The sequence below is a fragment of the Salminus brasiliensis genome, chromosome 25 (assembly GCF_030463535.1).
Source record: "Salminus brasiliensis chromosome 25, fSalBra1.hap2, whole genome shotgun sequence".
Taxonomy (NCBI): domain Eukaryota; kingdom Metazoa; phylum Chordata; class Actinopteri; order Characiformes; family Bryconidae; genus Salminus; species Salminus brasiliensis.
The window spans coordinates 24,429,493-24,449,969 of NC_132902.1; the positions used below are offsets into that span (position 1 = coordinate 24,429,493).

Below are 20,477 nucleotides of genomic sequence, written 5' to 3' on the forward strand. Positions count from 1 at the left end.
CACTGACACTGAGACTGTCTTTATAATAAAGCTGGTCAGCAGATTGTGCAGGGAATGATTACACTGTTTAGTAAAAGACTGTCTGCTGTGAGATTATATGACCATGTGACTGATGCAGAACGCCTAAACGAAACGTTTAAAGGTCAAATCCACTAATTTCTGCATTTCGCAGTGCACCGTAAAACAGACTGTGTTAAAGAGAGACCATTGATTTTTAGGCCAAGTTTTTTCAGAGTGGGGTTTGGTGTGGCATGGTTCACTGTAATGAAACTTACCAACCTTTCTTTATGTTTCCCTCATTTTCTGTACAGTGGTAGTAAATAGAACCATGGGTCGCCATGTCTACAACACAAATATAGCCATTTAATTTACTGTCCAAAGCCAGAGGTGAGCCTACATATGTTATATTTGTAAAGTTGATGATAAAATAGTGATAAATCTGAAAATAATAAGTTATATAGTTGAAACTTTCACTAGGAATGGATTTTTAAATGTGCAAATTAGGCATAATATACCTATAATATACAAAACTGTAAAAGGGAATGTCAGCCAGTGTACCAGGCATTATATTCCTAACCAGTTGGTAATGGTTGTAATTTTCTATGAGGGCATCTTAAGAGGCATTCAACTTTTGAGAAATCTGATTCCATTCACCACCACTGTGCTCAATTCTGACTGGTAAGCTTCTCTAGAATTAAGCGTTTAAGACCCAACCTACTCTGATTGACATTGTTGACATCCTAACCTATAATAGCTATAATACGTAATACCTATAAAAGCCTATAATGTTTCATACTGTAGCTCAGGCCTAACGGATCTCACAGGCAGAATGCAAGGGAGAAGAAAAACTGCACGCATGATAAATAGCAGTAATCCTCATAAACTAAGACGTTTGATTTTACTGGGTCTGCATTCTGGTACTTTAAAAATCTTTAAGAGATCCATTTGTCCATGGCAGTTTCCAGCCCCCTGTAAATCCAGGGCTGCACAGCTTAGGTTTAGTATCATAGGTACACTGTAGGTTCCTGTTTACCTGTCACACAGCCGATTTACACCTGAGAACTGAATTTTCACACGGTTGTGCCTGATTGCTTTCTGCACTCTTTTCCAGTCTGAGTTTAGTGGTGTTACAAACATTGATCATTTATGTCTGGACTCTGAAACTTAACGTTTTCTCTGGAATTCTGTGATCAGGTGGTGGGTATCAGTAACACCGTGGCTAAGGCTGATCTGGTAGCCTGGTGGATCCTATACGCAGTAGTCAGCTCTGCCAATAGCTGTAGGTAGTCTAGGAAAGGTAGTCTAGAGACTAAATGCAATAGTGGTTGGTGTGGCGTAGCGGATAACACCACTACCTGCCAGTGAGCTTCCACACAATGTGGAAAACTGGGGTTCAATATCCCGGTCTGGGTGACTATGCTGTGCTACACCAATAAGAGTCTTTGGCCTAGACTACGCTGACCCACCTTTGTAATACAAGTAGCCTTGTAGGTCACTCTGGATAAGAGTGTCCGTTAATGCCATAAATATAAATGCAATAGTGTTCAATTCACCTGTGTGTTCGGTGCTCAGCATGGTCTGGCTATTTGATCCACACAGACACTGTGAAAAATTCAACCTCGTCTGATTTAGCTTGAAATGACCTGACGACTGGGTGGACCCTGACCCTTTAGGACCACAGTTGGGCTCTCCTGAGTTGAGATAACAGTGAAATACTGGTCAGGTGAATTGGCCTCTTAGGGAAGTGACTGTCATCTTTACTGAAAAATGATAGAGAGAACCATAAAACCTTAGAACTGTGGGCAAACACTGGTTTTATGATTTACAGCCTCAGAAAAGTTCAGAAAAGGCCCTATATCAGGGTTCTTCGAGTGCAATGTCCAGCACAGTTTGTTAATGTCCCTTGTTAAACATTCCCACGGAACCTGGGACTTGACAGATGGGTTGAATCAGGAGTGTTTGAGCCGGAAAATCAGCAAACTGTTCAGCACACCAGTCCCCCAGGGCTGAAACTGAAGAACCCTGGCGTAAATAATGGAAAACAGAATCTCCTTCACTGTGTTGTAAGAAAAGTGCTTGATGTAATATGAATGAGGCGCAATACAAGGCAACCAATCAGAACAGAGTTTATTTACATGTACCTACATTTTTATTTACTTTATTTACATATATGTGCATATTTGGGTATATATATATATATGTGTAGGAAAAAGTAGCATATGACTGCTTTTGGTTCATAAAATAAGTGTAAACATGATCAGGTTTCAGTGTAAATTTAAAGAAAAGGGAAAAAAACGAAGGATACTTTCCCTTTAAACAGCAGAAAACGTCTTTAAAATAATATAATAATTATAATTATTATAATTAATATGATATTACAGGGCCCATATCTTGAAATCATAAAATAAAAGAGTTCACAAAGTCCATGTATGGAAACTAAGATGCAAAAACAGAGACTCCCCAGACCAACATGCTCATGTGGGGCTCAGATGGATGGAACATGGGCTAGGTGAGTTCCAGGTGGGTGAGTGGGTTTGTACACATGTTGTTTCCAAATGGGCCCCATCATTTCAGCCCACCTCAATCTCCCATCTAGTCCCCATATGCAGTGTACAACCCAGATGGCCCCATCACTGACCCTGGTGGGCCACATCCATATGTGGGGCCCATGTGGAACCTGAGGACAAAGCTTTTCACAGCCCTGTGATGTCACAAAACACTGGATTTCCGGATAGCTGTCTGTTCAGTTTACAGCAACCTACAGAGCAAAGACAATTTACATATATCAGTGACAAAGGCAAGGTTTAAGGAGAGGTTGGAAAGGGTCATGTAAAATTAATTATGACTGGTTTTAATTCATAAAGACATCCAAACATTACAAGTGGACTTTCATGTCACTGTTATATAAAAACCTGTTATCTTGTATATTTTTGGCATTTTTCACTTTTTGTTCTTTATATATATATATATATATATATATATATATATATATATATATATATATCTTACCCACACTGAGCTCCTTGTGCTCAGGGACTGTCCCTCTCTGGACATAAGCAGAGTACTCTTCTCTTTACCTGAGCACTAGCTGCTACACTCAATACTACACTGCACACTTGTTTATGTAGGAGATGCTGACTACCAGACTGGACCACCTCAGTGCACGCTCCTGAACTCCCTTAGTCTGGACCCTGTCTCGTGTTTTGTCTGTTGACCTTGCACAATTATATACCCTACCTATTCTGCATTGAGAATTGGCCTAACAGTGTTTGGCCGTACTGTCGTACTGCCAAAGACGTTGAATTGAATGAGCTGTTGTTTTTAACATTGTGTCAGAATTTCAAGAGGAAGGTTTTCCCTTCCCCTGCAAAGTTGACATTTTGGAAATACAAGTTTTTGGGGTACATTGATTAAATATAAGTATATAAGTGTTATTTTAGTGTCATAAAAATGTGCCATAAATTTGATATCTTTATATGCCTTCAGGACACCATGTACTTTTAATATCCACTAAATATGCAGCTTGGAGAGCATGCTGGTGTCTGTGGGGTCTAATGCAATGCCAAGCATGCGGTAGCCCCGCCCAAATCCCACAGAGAGCCAATAGAAAGATGATTCGTAAACAGGAATTAACACCTAATCCAGCCTCTTCTGCTTCAATCAGCTTTAGTGGGGGTGTGGCCACTCTCTGACCTCCCACTGCAGGCAGGGAACGACACTGCCTTAGAAATTCCTCCACCTGTGAGTGTGAGAGAGTGTGTGCGCGCGCATTCCCACTCAGGAGCCTCTGCAGGAGGTCCGGTCCCTCCATTCATCTGCACTTTCTGCACTTTCCCCTTTGCTGTGTCTTTATCCACCACCTTTCAGCGCGATGACTGGCCATCAGTGGGGCTACGGGGAGGACGACGGTAAGCACCTTGAATGTGTGGCTTTCAGCTGTGTTTAGGCTCCTGTATCCATCCACTGGCATCTGCACTTCTGCTCTGCTGGAGTCGGTCAGTGTGAGTAAGTTTAGCCTGGGTGGACATAGAGCAGCAGTTTGGACCCAGTCTGTTTGATTAGCTCACAGTGCAGTGCTGCTTCTCCTTGGTGGGAAATGGCTACTAGGCTAAATAGAGATTAGAGTGTCCCTACAGGAATAACTGCAGGCTGATGAGCGTTTGCCTTTGACTTAACAAGCTATTGAGCAAGGTCAAGGGAGAGAGCAGCACCCTAGTGGGCTTGTCCACTGGGTACCAGGTATCAGGTTCACTGAGGGCTTTTGAGATGCAAGCCGGCAGCACCTGAGTAGGCTCGTCCACTGGGTACCAGGTACCGGGTTCACTGAGGGCTTTTGAGATGCAAGCAGGCATCACCTGAGTAGGCTTGTCCACTGGGTACCAGGTACGGGGTTCACTGAGGGCTTTTGAGAGGCAAGTCGGCAGCACCTGAGTAGGCTTGTCCACTGGGTACCAGGTACCGGGTTCACTGAGGGCTTTTGAGATGCAGGCAGTCAGCACCTGAGTAGGCTCGTCCACTGGGTTTTAGATTTATTAAGCGCTTTTAAAAGACCATTATAAGTAGGTTGGTCCACTGGGTTCCAAGTTCATTGAGAGATTTTAAAAGGTCTGCGAGCTGCGATCTTACTAGGCTAGTCTACTGGGTTCCAGGTACCAGGTTCACTGAGCGCTTCTAAAAGGCCAGTGTTACTAAATCCCTGCTCCAACCTGCCAGTTTCTAACTTCAGGAAGGACTTTGTAATTAGCTGTTGGGGTGAAGGAAGAAGGAAAGACAATAAAAACATGCAGTGCAGGTGCTTCCAGGATTGTGAAACAGTGCTTACCAAATTTCGTGATGGAACAATGCAACTTTGTCCTGTTTTCAAGGCATTGGCAGATACTGAATTTCAGTCTTCATATATTTTATCATTATTTTATCATATTTTATTGTTTAATTTTTTAATTCCAATTTCAGAAACTCCCTGATTATTTAACATGTATTGTTGCTGTCAAAAAAACTTGTCAATTTAAAAGATTGGTCCATTCATTCTGAAATTGGGACGTTCTGTAAGAAACAACTGCACAGTGCGAATATATATTGTAAAATGCTCTACTATATATATATGTGTGTGTGTGTGTGTGTGTGTGTGTGTGTGTGTGTGTGTGTGTATGTATGTATGTGTATGTATATTTTATGATTGTACAGATTTTTGAATGATAAGAGTTTTGGCATGCATCAGTATCATCTGGCCAAGATCTAGGCACAAATACGTGCACCTTTAGGCATGTCCATCACTAATTAATTTCATCCCCTAAAACAAAATGGTCTTTCTCAGTGTTAATCTATAAATATTGACTAAAAGAATGACCCTTCCTCTTGTAGTCAGTCTTAAATATTTAGCTTAATTTAATCATAGAACACCTGCAGGTTCCTCCAGATCCTGCAGGTTCCTACTTCATAACATTAGGAGAAACGACTCTTCCTGACTGCCTAAAATTCAGTCATGCCTGTTAATACAAGGTTCTTTTGCTTAAGTGTCCTGTTTCCTCAATGGTGCAATGCCCAGCTGAACTGAAGCTGAACTAGTAGGCTTGGGTGATGTTGTAAAAATACTATATCGTAATATTTTTACAATATACAATATTCATCACGATACATGTAATCACAGACTAAATACGTTAGTTGAGACAGATTCTTAAAAGCTACTATTGAGATACTTTCCCGTACTGAATACAGTGATTTTTGAATACAGTGAGTCTAATTACACTGTTTGTAATGAAATATGCAGTTAATCAGTATTTATTAAGCACTAACATTATCCTCTATATGCTTAGAAGAGCATATCGTTTATCACAATATGATAAAATATCATTATATGGCCCAGCTCTGCTGCAGAATCTCTCAGTTCCTGCCTCTATGGTCTGAAGACTCTGGGCTTTATCTCTGAATCATCATATCTTTTGTCTTTACACCCAGAAAACTAGGGTCACACTGCGGTATGACTCCTGGCTGTTTGGTTCTACGTTCTTGGAGACTAACCATGTACTTTGCATTGGTTTGGTTTCCACTGTTTGCATGTTCTGGAAAAGAGGGTCTGCAAAGTGACCATATGTAAATGTAAATCTGGCCACCAAGGAAAACCACCATGCAATAATCGTTGCCTAAAATGTCTTCCCAGGTCCGTCTGCATGGTACAAAGACTACCCCATTGCCGAGGGCTCCCGCCAGTCCCCTATTAACATCGTCCCTGAAGAGGCGGTTTATGATGCCAACCTTCCACCCATCTCGCTCAACTATGACAACTGCACCTCCATCAACATATCCAACAACGGCCACTCTGTGGTGGTGGAATTCGATGATGCGGATGACAGATCAGGTTGGTGTCAGACAGTGGGAGGATGACGACGACGACGATGATGATGATGATGATATGTGTTCTGTTTAGGAAACATCATGACACTTAATAGAGGGTTAAGCAGAGCCACAGTGTTCCTCCTGCTCTGTCAGAGGCAGAGGCAGCCTATTTTTAGCCCCGAGAATCAGGTGAGGTGGTTTTAATAGCAGTGAGTAGTAGTGTTGTAATCTCATAGCTCGCCGCAGGCGATCTCAGGATCTCCAGGGAAATTACTGGGTAAACGAATGACAATTGTTCGCCCTGGGGACTTGAATATGGTATGGCAGTGTTTCTTTTTAAGAGATCTGTAGACCTGTAGACTGCTTTTCATGTAGGCAAACACAGGGCAGAATATTTATACTACTTTAGCCTTGCTTAAGTGTAGGCAAACTCAAGTCCATAGCTTTTGGGTGGTGGCATCTCTAAGGTTTTGTTTTAAGCCTTCATTCTACATTGTTTTTACTCATACTACTGTCCAATCAACACGTCCTATCTCCAGTCCTAAGGATCCAATCACCAGCTCTCCTGGATCCTTACTAGCTACAACCATTGCTGACACACATGTGCAAATGTGCAAACACACACACACACACGTGCATACACAGGACTCTCTGGAGTGGATAAACATACATCTGTTGGCACCATGCCTAATTCCATGCATGGTGCTAGAGGGGTACAAAGCCCCCCAGTATTGAGCTGTGGAGCAGTGGAAGAACTGTGTTCTCTGGATTGATGGTGCTCCATTCAATATTTTTGGATGAGGTGGGGTGATGATCATCTAACAACTGATAAATGTCGATAAGGATCAACTCTTTTTAATACACGTGATTTCAGAAGAAGCAGTGAATGAGCAGGTGTCCCAATACTTTTGTCCATATGATGTATGTTAAGGCAGTGCTTCTTTAGTGCACTGCTTTTCATAAAGTCAAAGACAGCACAGTCTGCACTACTCTAGTCTTGTTTAAGTGTAGGCAAACTGAAGTCGTAGCCTTCGGAGGTGGCATCTCTAAAGTTTCCAAGTGGAGCTCCACTTACAGCCTGTTTCGGTTTTAGCCTCTGTTACATTACTATGATTCACACAGCAGTGGGGTGACTAGCTCATACCATCACTGTCAGATCCAAACTCCCTATCGCCAATAGAATCCGATCACCAGTTTTCCCAGTAAACCAAAATGGCTTAGAAAAACAACCCAATACATACAAAGAGGAATTCCCCTTTTTAAAATTGTTTATAATAATTATAATAAAAAATGTTTGTTTGTATTATTATAAATCATAAACATGTAAACAGTCCTTCAGAGTGGGGTTGGTGTAAAATGCTTAGTTCTGGAGAAATCTCTAAGTCTAAGTTGTTTACAGCGGTGGTGAATGGATCCAGGTGACTGAAGCTGAATCGAAATGCTCAAAGCTAAATGATCATACAAGGTCATACAAGGTTATTACATAAAATGATTATGAATTATTTTTGAGGCTTGAAGTATTGTTTTATGATCTATATAATTAAAAAAAATTGGCAAAAAAAGCTATTTAAAATATTTGTATTTGGTTTTTGTATAGAATGTTTGTGTTAAATTAAAATTTGTTAAAAATGTAAAAAACTGTGTTAAAAATTAAAGTAGCTACTAAATTAAAAATTGTACCCAGATAAAGCATATTTTATTTATAAACTTTACATATTTATCACTATTTTACCATCATGAAAAAAGGGTTAAAGGTTAAAGATCATCCAACTAATTTTAATATTTTAATATAAGATGAACAACTTGAATGAGCACCAATGCAGATTTTAAATGATTTATTAAAAAAATTTAATGAAGTTTTATTTAAAACCTAGACCACTTATTATTCTAGTACACCCCATTTTATTTATTATAGAACATTCAGAGATAAACTTGTTTGTGTGCTTCGGATCATTGTCCTGCTGCATAACCCAACAGTGCTCCAGCTTTAGGTCACAAACTGATGGGTGAGCATTCCTGTCATGACTGTAAAGAAACCGTAGTCAGTAAGTTTATCTATTATGAATTGTCTCTCTGAAAGAATGTATCTACATGCTCTGTCCAAATGTTTGTGGACACCCCATTCTAATGAATGCATTCAGCTACTTTAAGTTGCACCTGTTGCTGAGACAGCATTTGCACAAACAGCTTGTCTCGTCCCTGTAGACAAAGAAGTACTGCCAATAGAATAGGACTCTCTGGAGCAGATAAACATTGATGGACCTATTGGGACCATGCTGCCTAACACCAGATGTGGGCTAGAGGGGTATACAGCTGTGTTCTCTGGAATGATGGATGGTGGAGCTCCATCCAACACTTTTTGGATGAGTTAAGGAGTTGGGGATGATGAGGTGCAGGTGGTGATCATCATCCAACATCCAACATCCTGACCTCACTAACGCTTTTGTTGCTGAATGCAATCAAATCCTCACAGCAATGCTCCTTCAAAATGTAGTAGAAAGCCTTCTTCCTTGCACTGTAGAGACAGTTACTCCAACAAAAGCAAAGAAACAATGAACGAGCAGGTGTCCCAATACTTTTGTCCATATAGTGTGTCAGCCACGGAGTTGTGCAGAAATTTGATCAGTCTGCTGAATTCCCCTTAGTGACCTTTTTAGCCTAAACTGCAGTAGTTAAACTACTTTACTGGTATTTCAGCAGTGTTTTATTGCCCTATGCTGTCGCGCAGGTCTGGCATCACTTCAGCAGAATCCAACTGTGAGCCAAATACCACGACTTATTGCTGTTCTCTCTTAAACAGACAGTCATTTAAATTCCATGCGCGCTCCATCAGTGGCGTAAATGATGCGTTCCCCGTAGCTGAAATGCTAGAGTGCCATAAGTGCCGTTCCCTCTTGCCAGCAGATTTTCATTCTGATTAAGGAGCAGTCAGCTGTCCCGCTTTGGCCGCCAGTCTGGAAGTTGTTTAATTATCTAACCGGGTGAATTAAGCCCAACGCTTGCGTCCTGGTGTGTGTTCACGGTGCTCACCAAGAGGTTCAGGTTTCGCAGTAAGTGTCTGATGAAGAGATGCCGGTGCCACGAGATCATGATCTTGGCTGACGCGATGTAATTTCGCTTCTGCCCGTGTCTGACCACATGTCTCTGGTGTAATTACTGCTTGGAGTTTTTTGCACGTGTCAGTATTTCACACAAGTTATAATTCCGGCTATGTGACAAATAGCAATAAGGACAGAAAACACACACACACACACACACACACACACACACAGACACACACTCACTCCCTTGTCCTCCCATACCAGAAGTAAAACTATATATATGGAGAGAGTGAATGGGAGGGAGGGGGTGGGGGTAGCTGAGACAAAGGCTCGGCTCGGCTCGGCTCGGCTCCAGGAGTATTAGACGTAATTTATCACTTGGTGCTCGACTGGTCTGGATGTCGTTGGCTGGAATGACAACTTGTCGCATGCCATTTTCCTTTGTGCATCATTGTGAATGCATAATTCTGACCAACTACTAGGTCACTCCTCACACTGTGTGTATATTACACACCCAAATGAACCGTTTGAGCACACTGTGGATCACCTTAGGGCTAAACAATGAGGCTTAAATACTAATACAGTTTGCAGTATGCATATATTTACATGTTATTATCTTATATTTTACAGAAATCTTGGTCAATCAGCTGTAATCTGATTAAAGACTGACCTTTTTTCAGATTTTCATCAGAATTTTGGACATTTTGACCTCACATTCACAAGCATAGACTGTACAGCTGGTGCTGAAATGCTTTAGAAGACACTAATGTGTAAGCATTCAAAAGTATAAAAGTGTAAATATATAAAGGTAAATATTAAAACAATGTTTGTGTGTATTAATCCACCTGTTTGTAGCTCCCCCTAGCTCTAGCAAAGCTAGCAAAGCATGCCTTGAGGAAAAAAATGGACCCTCAGCTCCACGGCACCAGCTAACAGACGCCTGTGCCGGCTAACGTTACTTAAGAGTGATGAGGGGGGAGAGAGAGGGAGAGAGATCGCCATCTACCCACCCAGAGAGAGCCCTGCCAGTTATGCTCTCTCAGACTCTGGACGCTGATGGCAAAGCGGCATAGCTTGGGATGCAAACTCGTGGCCCCCCGTGCAGTGTGGCGTTGCATTAATGAGAATCTGGCAGTTGTTTTTTTAATTGGGTTAATTAATGCTGCATGGACCAATAGAAATGCTCCAAATTTACTCCAATAAGTCAAATAAAACCTTCCAAAGCTTCCACTGAAAGTTAAGAAGACCCCCTCCCTCATCTCTTGTATTTCTGCCATTTTAGAGATATGAGGTTTTGCGCAAAAGTGACATTTTGCTGGATTATATGAATGCCTTCATTCATAAATGCACCCGCAGATTTGTTGGGAAGCTCACCATACTCTGTACAAGCACATGGTAATTGCTTAAATGGCTCATTTGCATATTTCAACCTTCTGCAATATTAACAGTATTGCAAACGTATCATGGTGGCCATTAACAAAGGTTATATTGTGCAGCTCTAGGGCACGGACCCCCTCTCCCGCTCTCTCTTCATACACACATGGAGGCTGTTGACCTTGATTTGTCTTCATGGTAGAACGGTTGTACATCGGATATGCAGGAGAACCGTAGCCCAAGCCACTGATCTCAGAGAATCTGATCGCTGGCTTATCCACTCTTCTCTCATGGCAGTGATCCAGGGAGGCCCGCTGGACAATGCCTATCGGCTCAAACAGTTCCATTTCCACTGGGGAGGAAAAGGCTGCCATGGCTCAGAACACACAGTCAGTGGGAAAACCTACACATCTGAGGTGAGGATACAGGAACGGGCTAAAAGCAGCAGCAGTGGCAGTAGTAATAGTAATAGTAGTAATAGGAGGTGTGATTATGATCAGTTATGCCGCTGAGCTGATCATGGGTGTCTTTGGTACGTCTAGAACAAATGTCTAAAGATTTTGACCCATTATAGAGAACCTGTGTACGCATTACTGCTGTTATCTACTTCAGTAGTAAAAGGAACCTGATTGGATATCAGTCCATTATCTGTGCTTTTACTCTCCAATTTTTACCAGTTGTTTGAATTCTCCTCCAGTTTCTTAATAAATAAATGATTCATATAAACACTGAATTAGAGTAAATGTAGGGTACTCCTACATTTTTTTATATATCTAAAAGTTTGGGAACAGGTTGGAAAACTCATAAAGCACCCGAAAACAGTGGGGCTACCATATAAATGCTATGACAAAATCTAAGTGTTTTTTGCTCTAAATTGTTTTCTATATATAATACATAAGCATGTGTGTGTTTGCTTTTTTATATATAAAATATATAATTTATTAGTATTATTATTGTTGTTGTTGTTGTTGCTTTTTTTTTTTTTTTTTTTTTTTTTTTTTTCCCCCCACACATATGCAAGTTTGGAAATGTTTGGAATGTCAGAACACATATATAGGAATGTTCCAACATGTTTCCACTTGCATGTGTGAAATAAATAAAAAAAATAAAATAAAAAAAAGTGTATGTATGTGTGTGTGTGATATATATATATATATATATATATATATATTGTGTGTGTGTGTGTGTGTGTGTGTATGTATGTGTGTGTGTATGTATATATATATATATATATATATATAAATTGTTTTGAGCCCTTTTCCTGTGTTCCTCCAGCTACATCTGGTACATTGGAATGCTGCCCGGTACAGTTCGTTTGGAGAGGCCGTGGCGGCCCCCGATGGCTTGGCTGTGCTTGGTGTTTTTCTAGAGGTTAGAGCCCCTCATTTTCTTTTTTTTTTTATTCAATCAAGTCTTGATCAACCTTGTTCTCCACAAACTGCACCTTTACCACTACACCACCCCCTCTACACACACACACACACACACACACACACACACAAACACAAAAACAAACATTATTCATTTTTAACTCGGGCAGCTAAAACTTCGTACGGGTCCTGGAAAACCTGGAAAAATAAACATGCTGAAATCCAGTACTGAATAGTCCTTAAAAAAAAACAAAATTGAAAAAATACTTAAGTCACATAAAATATTATATTGAGCTTCTGTTGTCATTTTATGTAATAATATATAACACAAACTTTTATTGTAGCACAATCTTTCTCCTGACCAATCGCTGCACGGGTTTCATATGACCATGACCATGAAGTACCAAGAAGGTTTAAATTAGTGAATGTAATTAAATGCAAATAGTGTGTGCAGAATTATTAGGCAAGTTGTATTTGAGAGGATTCTTTATTATTGAACAACAACTATGTTCTTAATCAACCCAAAAGACTCATAAATATCAAAGCTTAATATTTTTGGAAGTTGGAGTGGGTTTTTTTAGATTTGGCTATCTTAGGAGGATATCAGTTTGTGCAGGTAACCATTACTGTGCAGAATTATTAGAAAATGAATTAATAAAAAAACAAATATACCCATCTCACTTGTTTATTTTCACCAGGTAAACCAATATAACAACATTTAGAAATAAACATTTCTGACATTCAAAAACAAAAACAAATCAGTGACCAATAAAGCCACCTTTCTTTATGATGACACTCAAAAGCCTTCCATCCATAGATTCTGTCAGTTGCTTGATCTGATTACGAACAGCATTGCGTGCAGCAGACACCACAGCCTCCCAGACACTGTTCAGAGAGGTGTACTGTTTTCCCTCCCTGTAGATCTCACATTTCATGAGGGACCACAGGTTCTCTATGGGGTTCAGATCAGGTGAACAAGGGGGCCCATGTCATCATTTTCTCTTCTTTTAGACCCTCACTGGCCAGCCACGCTGTGGAGTATTTGGATGCATGTGATGGAGCATTGTCCTGCATGAAAATCATGGTTTTCTTGAACGATGCCGACTTCTTTCTGTACCACTGCTTGAAGAAGGTGTCTTCCAGAAACTGGCAGTAGGGCTGGGAGTTGAGCTTCACTCCATCCTCAACCCGAAAAGGTCCCACAGGTTCATCTTTGATGATACCAGCCCATACCAGTACCCCACCTCTACCTGAGTTGGAGTGGAGCTCTCTGCCCTTTACTGATCCAGCCTCGGGCCCATCCATCTGGCCCATCAAGAGTCACTCGCATTTCATCAGTCCATAAAGAGAAAAAGATCAGAAAAATCAGTCTTAAGATATTTCTTGGCCCAGTCTTGATGTTTTATCTTATGTTTCTTGTTCAAAGGTGGTTGTTTTTCAGCCTTCCTTACCTTGGCCATGTCCCTGAGTATCGCACACCTTGTGCTTTTTGATACTCCAGTAACGTTGCAGCTCTGAAATATGGCAAAACTGGTGGCAAATGGCATCTTGGCAGCTTCACGCTTGATTTTCCTCAATTCATGGGCAGTTATTTTCAGTTATTTTGCGCCTTTTTTTCCCAACACGTTTCTTGCGGCCCTGTTGGCTTTTTGCCATTAAAAGCTTGATTGTTCGGTGATCACGCTTCAAAAGTTTGGCAATTTCAAGACTGCTGCATCCCTCTGCAAGACATCTCACAATTTTTGACTTTTCAGAGTCCGTCAAATCTCTCTTCTGACCCATTTTGCCGAAGGAAAGGAAGTTGCCTAATAATTAAGCACACCTTATATAGGGTGTTGATGTCATTAGACCACACCCCTTCTCATTACAGAGATGCACATCACCTGATTTACTTGATTGGTAGTTGGCTTTCAAGCCTATAGAGCTTGGAGTAGGACAACATGTATAAAAAGGATGATGTGATCAAAATACTCATTTGCCTAATAATTCTGCACACAGTGTACACTAATCCATACTAATGCATTGATGATGACAAACTGTTGCACTGTGGTTCTTTACAGATAGGAGATGAACACCGAGGTCTGCATAAGATAACAGATGCCTTATACATGGTTAAATTCAAGGTAAAGGATTTGATCTCTCTTAAATATTTTGCATGAACTAAATATTGTAAACGTGTGTTGTGTGGTTGTACAGAATACGGCCTTAACTTCTGTGTGGCTTTGATTTCAAGGGAACCGTCGCCGATTTCAGAGATTTCAACCCTAAGTGCCTCCTGCCACGTAGTTTTGACTACTGGACCTATCCTGGCTCGCTGACCACTCCTCCGCTGTATGAAAGCGTCACCTGGATCGTCCTGGCCGAACCGATTGTAGTTTCAGAGAAACAGGTGGGCTGTCGCACTGGGCACACCTGCATGGCTGTGGTGAAAGTAGTTTTACTGTACTTTTCCTGAGGTATTAAAATGGCATTGCCCATCTGTGGGGACCTATGGAAATGAAAGGAGAATCCTCACTTAATCTAATTTCTAGTGGAGTAATGAACACCGCAGTGGCAGTTATATGCTCTCCCTGCAGTGTAGATCCAGTATCCCTGTCGGGCCTTTTCAAGTAAGGTCAGGTGGTTGGTGTGGCGCAACAGAGAACACCACTACCTGCCAGTGAGATACCACACCACGTGACTGGGGTTCGATTCCTGGTCTGGGTGACTGTGGGTGCTGCGCTACACCAATAAGAGTGCTTGGGCAAGACTCCTAACACTACATTGGCCCACCTCTGTAATACCTACACCAATAAGAGTCCTTGGGGAAGACTCCTAACACTACATTGGCCCACCTCTGTAATACCTACACCAATAAGAGTGCTTGGGCAAGACTCCTAACACTACATTGGCCCACCTCTGTAATACCTACACCAATAAGAGTGCTTGGGCAAGACTCCTAACACTACATTGGCCCACCTCTGTATACCAGTAACCTTGATAAGAGCGTCAGCTAAAAGCCAAAAATGTAAATGTAAGTGGCTTTAATTGTCATTTCAGCTCTGAGGGGAAGATGGAATAAAAAACAATACAGTACAGAACAGACTGCAGAAAGTGCAACGTGCAAGACAGTCCAATAAATACGACTAAATACGACTCAAGGTGCATAGATATTTAACAGGTAGGTATTGGTTAGAAGGTGCATAGAAATTTAATGCTGTGCCGTTATATGCAGACAGCTTATAATGCACATGAAGCATGAAACACAACAGGTACTATGAGGTGCTATGAGTCGTGCGGGGGGTTTAGTTAAGTCTCTGTTGTTTAAAAGCTATTGCAGAGCCGTGCAGGGACTGCACGGATGGTCCTGTACCTTCTGCCAGGCGGCAGCAGTGAAAAAAGTCAATGTATGGGATGAGTGGGGTCCCTCATCATGTGTATGGCTTCCCCCCCCCCCAGAGTGTTTCATGTTGAGCATGATGCTGTCTGGAACTAAGGTCATCACCTTTGACTGAGCTATTTGCCATTTCAGGGTGCTTGTGTGATTTACACAGTTTTACACAATTACAATATGTAGCCCATTACATAATGAATAATGGCACGGACCTATACAACATCTGGACGTTTGATCTTCATGTGATCAATACTGAGAGATGGAGGTAATATAACTAATCACAACTGAAGAAATGGCTGTAATCATCTCTTATGAAATCAAATGAATAGAAATGTATTTGTCCTGTGAGGAACAAGTTTGACCCCCCCCCCAAACACACACACACATTTATTACTACTTCAAATGTGTAGAATCAGAATCAGCTGCAGATGATCAGAACATGGTTAGAGAGGATTATTCTGGAGGAGTCTGTCTTATTTAAACCTCAGACGTTTAGCCTCGTCTGCTCTTGATGGTTGAAGTGAGTGGTGAAGATCACCATGGCCAGATCCAGAGAGCTCTCTGAGGCCTTCAGAAAGAAAGATGGGTGGAGGTGCAGAGGAGTCTGGGCAAGGGTTTGAAAAAGTCCTCATAACAGTTAGAAATCATACCAGATATTAGGGCATCGGGCGTCCTAACTTTTTCCCACACAAAAAAATTGCTAAAGTCTAATAATTTTTACAAATGACCTTTTAAGATTTTTCATCAATTGTGTTGGTTTAGTTATATCAACTTATAGTTAGATATTATTGGACTGAAGATGTCCAAATGTCCACATGTCCTTCTGTACAGGGATTATATTAGCTGTGTGTTTGTGCATGTGCACATCTGTGTCAGCAATGGATACAACATAAAGTAGCTGCATGCAATTACATGCTATTATATAATTTGCATGCATTTGCATTAATAATGTAATCATTGAAGGTAAATGTGCAAGTACTTGAAATGCGCTAATGCGGGGCAGTGAAATCCAGCGCCCGGGGAGAAGAGGATGAGGGGCCTTGCTTAGGGCCCAGCAGTGGCAGTTTGCCGAGCCCCGGTATCGAATACATAACCCTGTTATCAATAACCCGGACCGCTGCAGCAGCTCAGCTAGGAGGGGCACAACTGTGCACAACTGTTCAGATTGTCTTGCCACACTTCTTGTGCTCACACTTCCCAATTTCTGCCCCAATTTGTATCAGTTTAAGGAGGAACAGTGTTGCAATCGCTGCGCTCGCACCATCACACGGTTTCAGTTCTGTTTTGTTGAAGCACTTTTTTGGTAATTTATTGTCATTACGGTTAAATGACCGCTTCTGCACTGAATGACGAAACCCATCAGACTCTGTAACGTTAAGCAGAAAAGTGTCTGACGAGTCTGGGGAGCTCTGTGTAACTCAGGAGCTCATGTTTCAGTGAAAATCCTGCGTGCCTCACAGACACTACAGCGGAAAATGACAAACTCGTTTTACTGCTGCTGCCACTGCCGCCCTGCGTGGTGTGGCTCCTCCTCCCATCGCGTAACTGTTGCACAATGTATCAAGGTAGTATTGTTCTTCTACCTCGTCAACATCTTTGTTTCCTTCTGGGAACAGACGTCTTTTGTTTATTTTGCTGGTTTCTGGAAATTTCCAGTGTCTTGTGACACTTTGGCCCTACGTGGAGGAAGAGAATGGATAGCAGGTGCGGATTCAGGCATGTGGCTCTGTAAACCGCCCTGCTGCTGATGTGATGTTCGTACCTTCGTTTAGTAAAGAATCCAGGGTCCACAGGTGCAAATAGCTCTGACGAGGGCCTTGATCAGAGTACCCTCATGCTGACATCTTAGGTAAGACTTGCTAATCCACAACCGTAAACTGCAGTAAAATCCCAGTTTCTGAAATCAGACTAAAAAAGTTGCTCCAGAGTAAATCAGATTAGAATTTAAACGAGGGTCTTCCAGTCCAGTCTGACTGACCTACCTGACCAATCAGCTCCCAGTTCCTTTACACCTTTTGAACTGAAAGCTGTTGCTGTTTGATGCTTTACTCGTGTGTAAGGTTGCGTCGACACACCACAGTGTATCCCATTCGTTTCGCATGGGAATCGCAGTTTCCGTCAGATGCAGCTGCATAGTGCATGATGGGATTGGGTACTGGAGATGCAATACACTAAACTGAGATTCCTTTTATGCAAATTAATCTGGCCAGCACTTTGCTTCCGTCCAATCAGAAGATAGCTGGTGTTTGTGCGATGTGTGTCCGCAACACAATGAATGAAGTGTTTATTCCATATTCAGACGTTGTGGGGAAGCATGAGGAGCCGGGGGGGCTCCGCTGTAGGGTTCCCTGTCCTTTTTGATCCCTCCCTGTCCATATATTTACTCTAGACCCAAGCAGGAAAACATCTGGTGGTGTGTAAATGGTGTCTATATTAAAAATAAATAAATGAATAAATAATAATAATAATAATAATAAAATAATGGACTGATCATGATGGAAATTCAGTTGGACAGTTAGCACCATTGTTAAAGTCCACATGCGTCCAGCTGAAGAGGGGGAGTGCGTTCAGGTCCCTTGTCACCCCGAACATCGATTGTCCTCTATAGCTCTGTCTCTGTTGATAAGCGTCCCATCCCTATGTTGCATGTTTTCCATATAGACCCCATGAGTGTGTGTGTATATAGCACAATCCCTGTCCACTGGGCCCTATGTGTCCAGACTCTTTCCCATATCCTTGATCTTCTGCAGATTAGCATGATCGATGTGTATGGGCTTTTCTCCCATACTTCTGCAAACCTGTGGAGACTTCCAGCAAGCAGTAAAGCCCTGGGTTATGTAGAGTATTAGGAGTGGTAAGTTGGTTTGGTTGCCCCCTTTAGCTGGTATGGGACCTTCCTACAGTTTATCCACACAAGGCCACCAAATAGTTTTTCTCATCTGTCAAGTGACTTTAGACTAAACACAGCCTGGACAGACTTCACTAGTGTGTACCAAGGGCGCAGTGTGTACCAATGTTCTGCAGTACTGTATTGATTCCCAACACAGCATTGATTAAAAATGTAGTAGTTTACGGGCCTCCTGAACTAGTACGGGCCCATATATATATATATATATATATAAATATGTGTATGTGTGTGTGTGTGTGTGTGTGTGTGTGTGTGTGTGTATATATATATGTGTGTGTGTGTGTGTGTGTATATATATGTGTGTGTGTGTGTGTGTGTGTGTGTGTGTGTGTGTGTGTATGTATGTATGTGAGAGAGAGAGAGAGAGAGAGACTTTTATTTATTAATTTTTTTTTTCTTTCCCCATGGAAGATGAGTAGAAAATGTATATTTAACTATATGTTAGGAAGTTCCACAAAATCCTCAACAACTAACTCTAATTTCAGATGTTTGGGTCTTTAGAGCTCCACCTTTCCCTTGATTACAGCTTACATTCTTCTCAGGAGACCCACTTTCAGTGCTCCTGCAGGAGGCATTTCCACACCTCCAAGCTTCATCCTTAAAAGTCTTTGAAGGAATGCTTCTGACAAGCAAAGTCATCCCAATGGTCTGACCGTTGTTCTAACAGATGCTCTCCATTGTTGCGACTTTGGATTATCTTGTATCTCAGACAGATCTCTATAGAAAGAAACTTTTTGGCTTTTTGGCTTTGTCTGATAGTTTTTTACTTGGTAGTTTTTTCTAGTTGCCAGAAGAAGGATTATTCATGTTCATATGCTTGAATTGGGGCCTTGCCTTTCTGATGCCTCATCTAATTTCTCTATGTCCACAGATGGGCAAGTTTAGGACGTTGCTCTTCAGCGGGGAAGAGGAGGAAGAGCGGAAACGGATGGAGAACAACTTCCGTCCTCCACAGCCCCTGAATGGCCGGGCAGTCCGCTCCTCCTTTCAGTAGCTTCTCCATCACAAACAATGAGTCAATGCAGCTTTTAGAAACTGTCCTAGAATCAGCATTCAGGAAAGGGAGCAAACGGACACATTGGAAGACTTTGAAGTCAAAAGAAGATTCCAGATCCGGCATCCATCAGCACTGCGATGGCATTTAAGAAAGGTAGCTGCTGCGCACATGCAGGCATACCGACCGTAGCAGGCTTTACATTGTAGAATCCAGTGCATAGGTGGCAACCTCAAGCTTGTCTGGGGAATTGTACCGTTCTCCAGTTCATCTAAAGTTGGTGACTCATGAGAAGATCTTGAAGGTCTTGAATGTTTGTAGCATGTTTTGTTTAGTTAAGTGTGTCCGACTAACCTCTTCATGATCATCCCTCTCAGAGTGCTAAAGGGCGTTGAGTAATGACCCCAAAGCTTTGTGTGATTTGCCTTTGACACTGAGCCGTTACACAGAGTCCCTCTAATCCATCTGGATCAGGCTTGCTCAGAGGGATCCACCCTGAGGTGCTTCAAAACACTCAAACCTGACAGTGTGGCTAATCCAGCCACTGACTCGTTCCTATAGTCCCTGCAACAGTTGGAGCTCGGCATTTTGGGCGCGGGCCCAAGATTTACGTTAAGCTTAAAAAGGTCACCCTCGCCCCACCCCACCCCTGCATAAGGCCTTCAGTTAAACTCGACATGGTGTCGTTTATACTGCTCCTTCTTAGGCACATGGTTCTTTTGAAATACTGACCTGTTCATTAATGGGGCACCAGAAGCATGTACACTATGCACTGGAATGCCTCCACCCCACAGAGGAGGTAATTGAATTAGTGTCGGTCATGATTGGACGCTATAGGTGGCTGCAGTTGTTCGTTCCAATACACCACTGAGTGCTTTTACTGTTCTATGGGGATACAGGGGGGTTGGGGGGGGGGGGGGGGGGGTTAACTTCCACAAAAAGCACAAGATGGAGTGAAATGGTCCCTCTTACCAGCATTAGTACTACTGGATTTGCAGGCATTAATAGAAGTGAGTTATGGTAGCTTTTAATGTTTGTCCTATTTATAGCCTCTGGACTTTATCCAAGGAACCCAGGAAAGCTG

At 41.9% G+C, this 20,477-nt stretch overlaps 1 protein-coding gene across 1 annotated transcript; it reads left to right on the forward strand.

Annotated features, from left to right (window-relative positions):
- The first annotated feature begins 3,783 nt into the window (after positions 1 to 3,783).
- Positions 3,784 to 20,231, forward strand: ca7 (carbonic anhydrase VII). The gene is made up of 7 exons (XM_072671130.1): positions 3,784 to 3,908; positions 6,158 to 6,355; positions 11,046 to 11,164; positions 12,024 to 12,119; positions 14,179 to 14,241; positions 14,352 to 14,507; positions 19,271 to 20,231. Exons 1-7 carry the CDS (start codon positions 3,872 to 3,874, stop codon positions 19,391 to 19,393), a joined length of 792 nt encoding a protein of 263 aa, XP_072527231.1. The 5' UTR covers positions 3,784 to 3,871; the 3' UTR covers positions 19,394 to 20,231.
- Positions 20,232 to 20,477: the final 246 nt, after the last annotated feature.

Coding starts and splice junctions, on each gene's coding strand:
- ca7 (XM_072671130.1), top strand. CDS start 3,872: ATGACTGGCCATCAGTGGGGCTACGGGGAGGACGACG. Junction 3,909..6,157: donor GGGCTACGGGGAGGACGACG/GTAAGCACCTTG, acceptor ATGTCTTCCCAG/GTCCGTCTGCATGGTACAAA. Junction 6,356..11,045: donor TGATGCGGATGACAGATCAG/GTTGGTGTCAGA, acceptor CTCTCATGGCAG/TGATCCAGGGAGGCCCGCTG.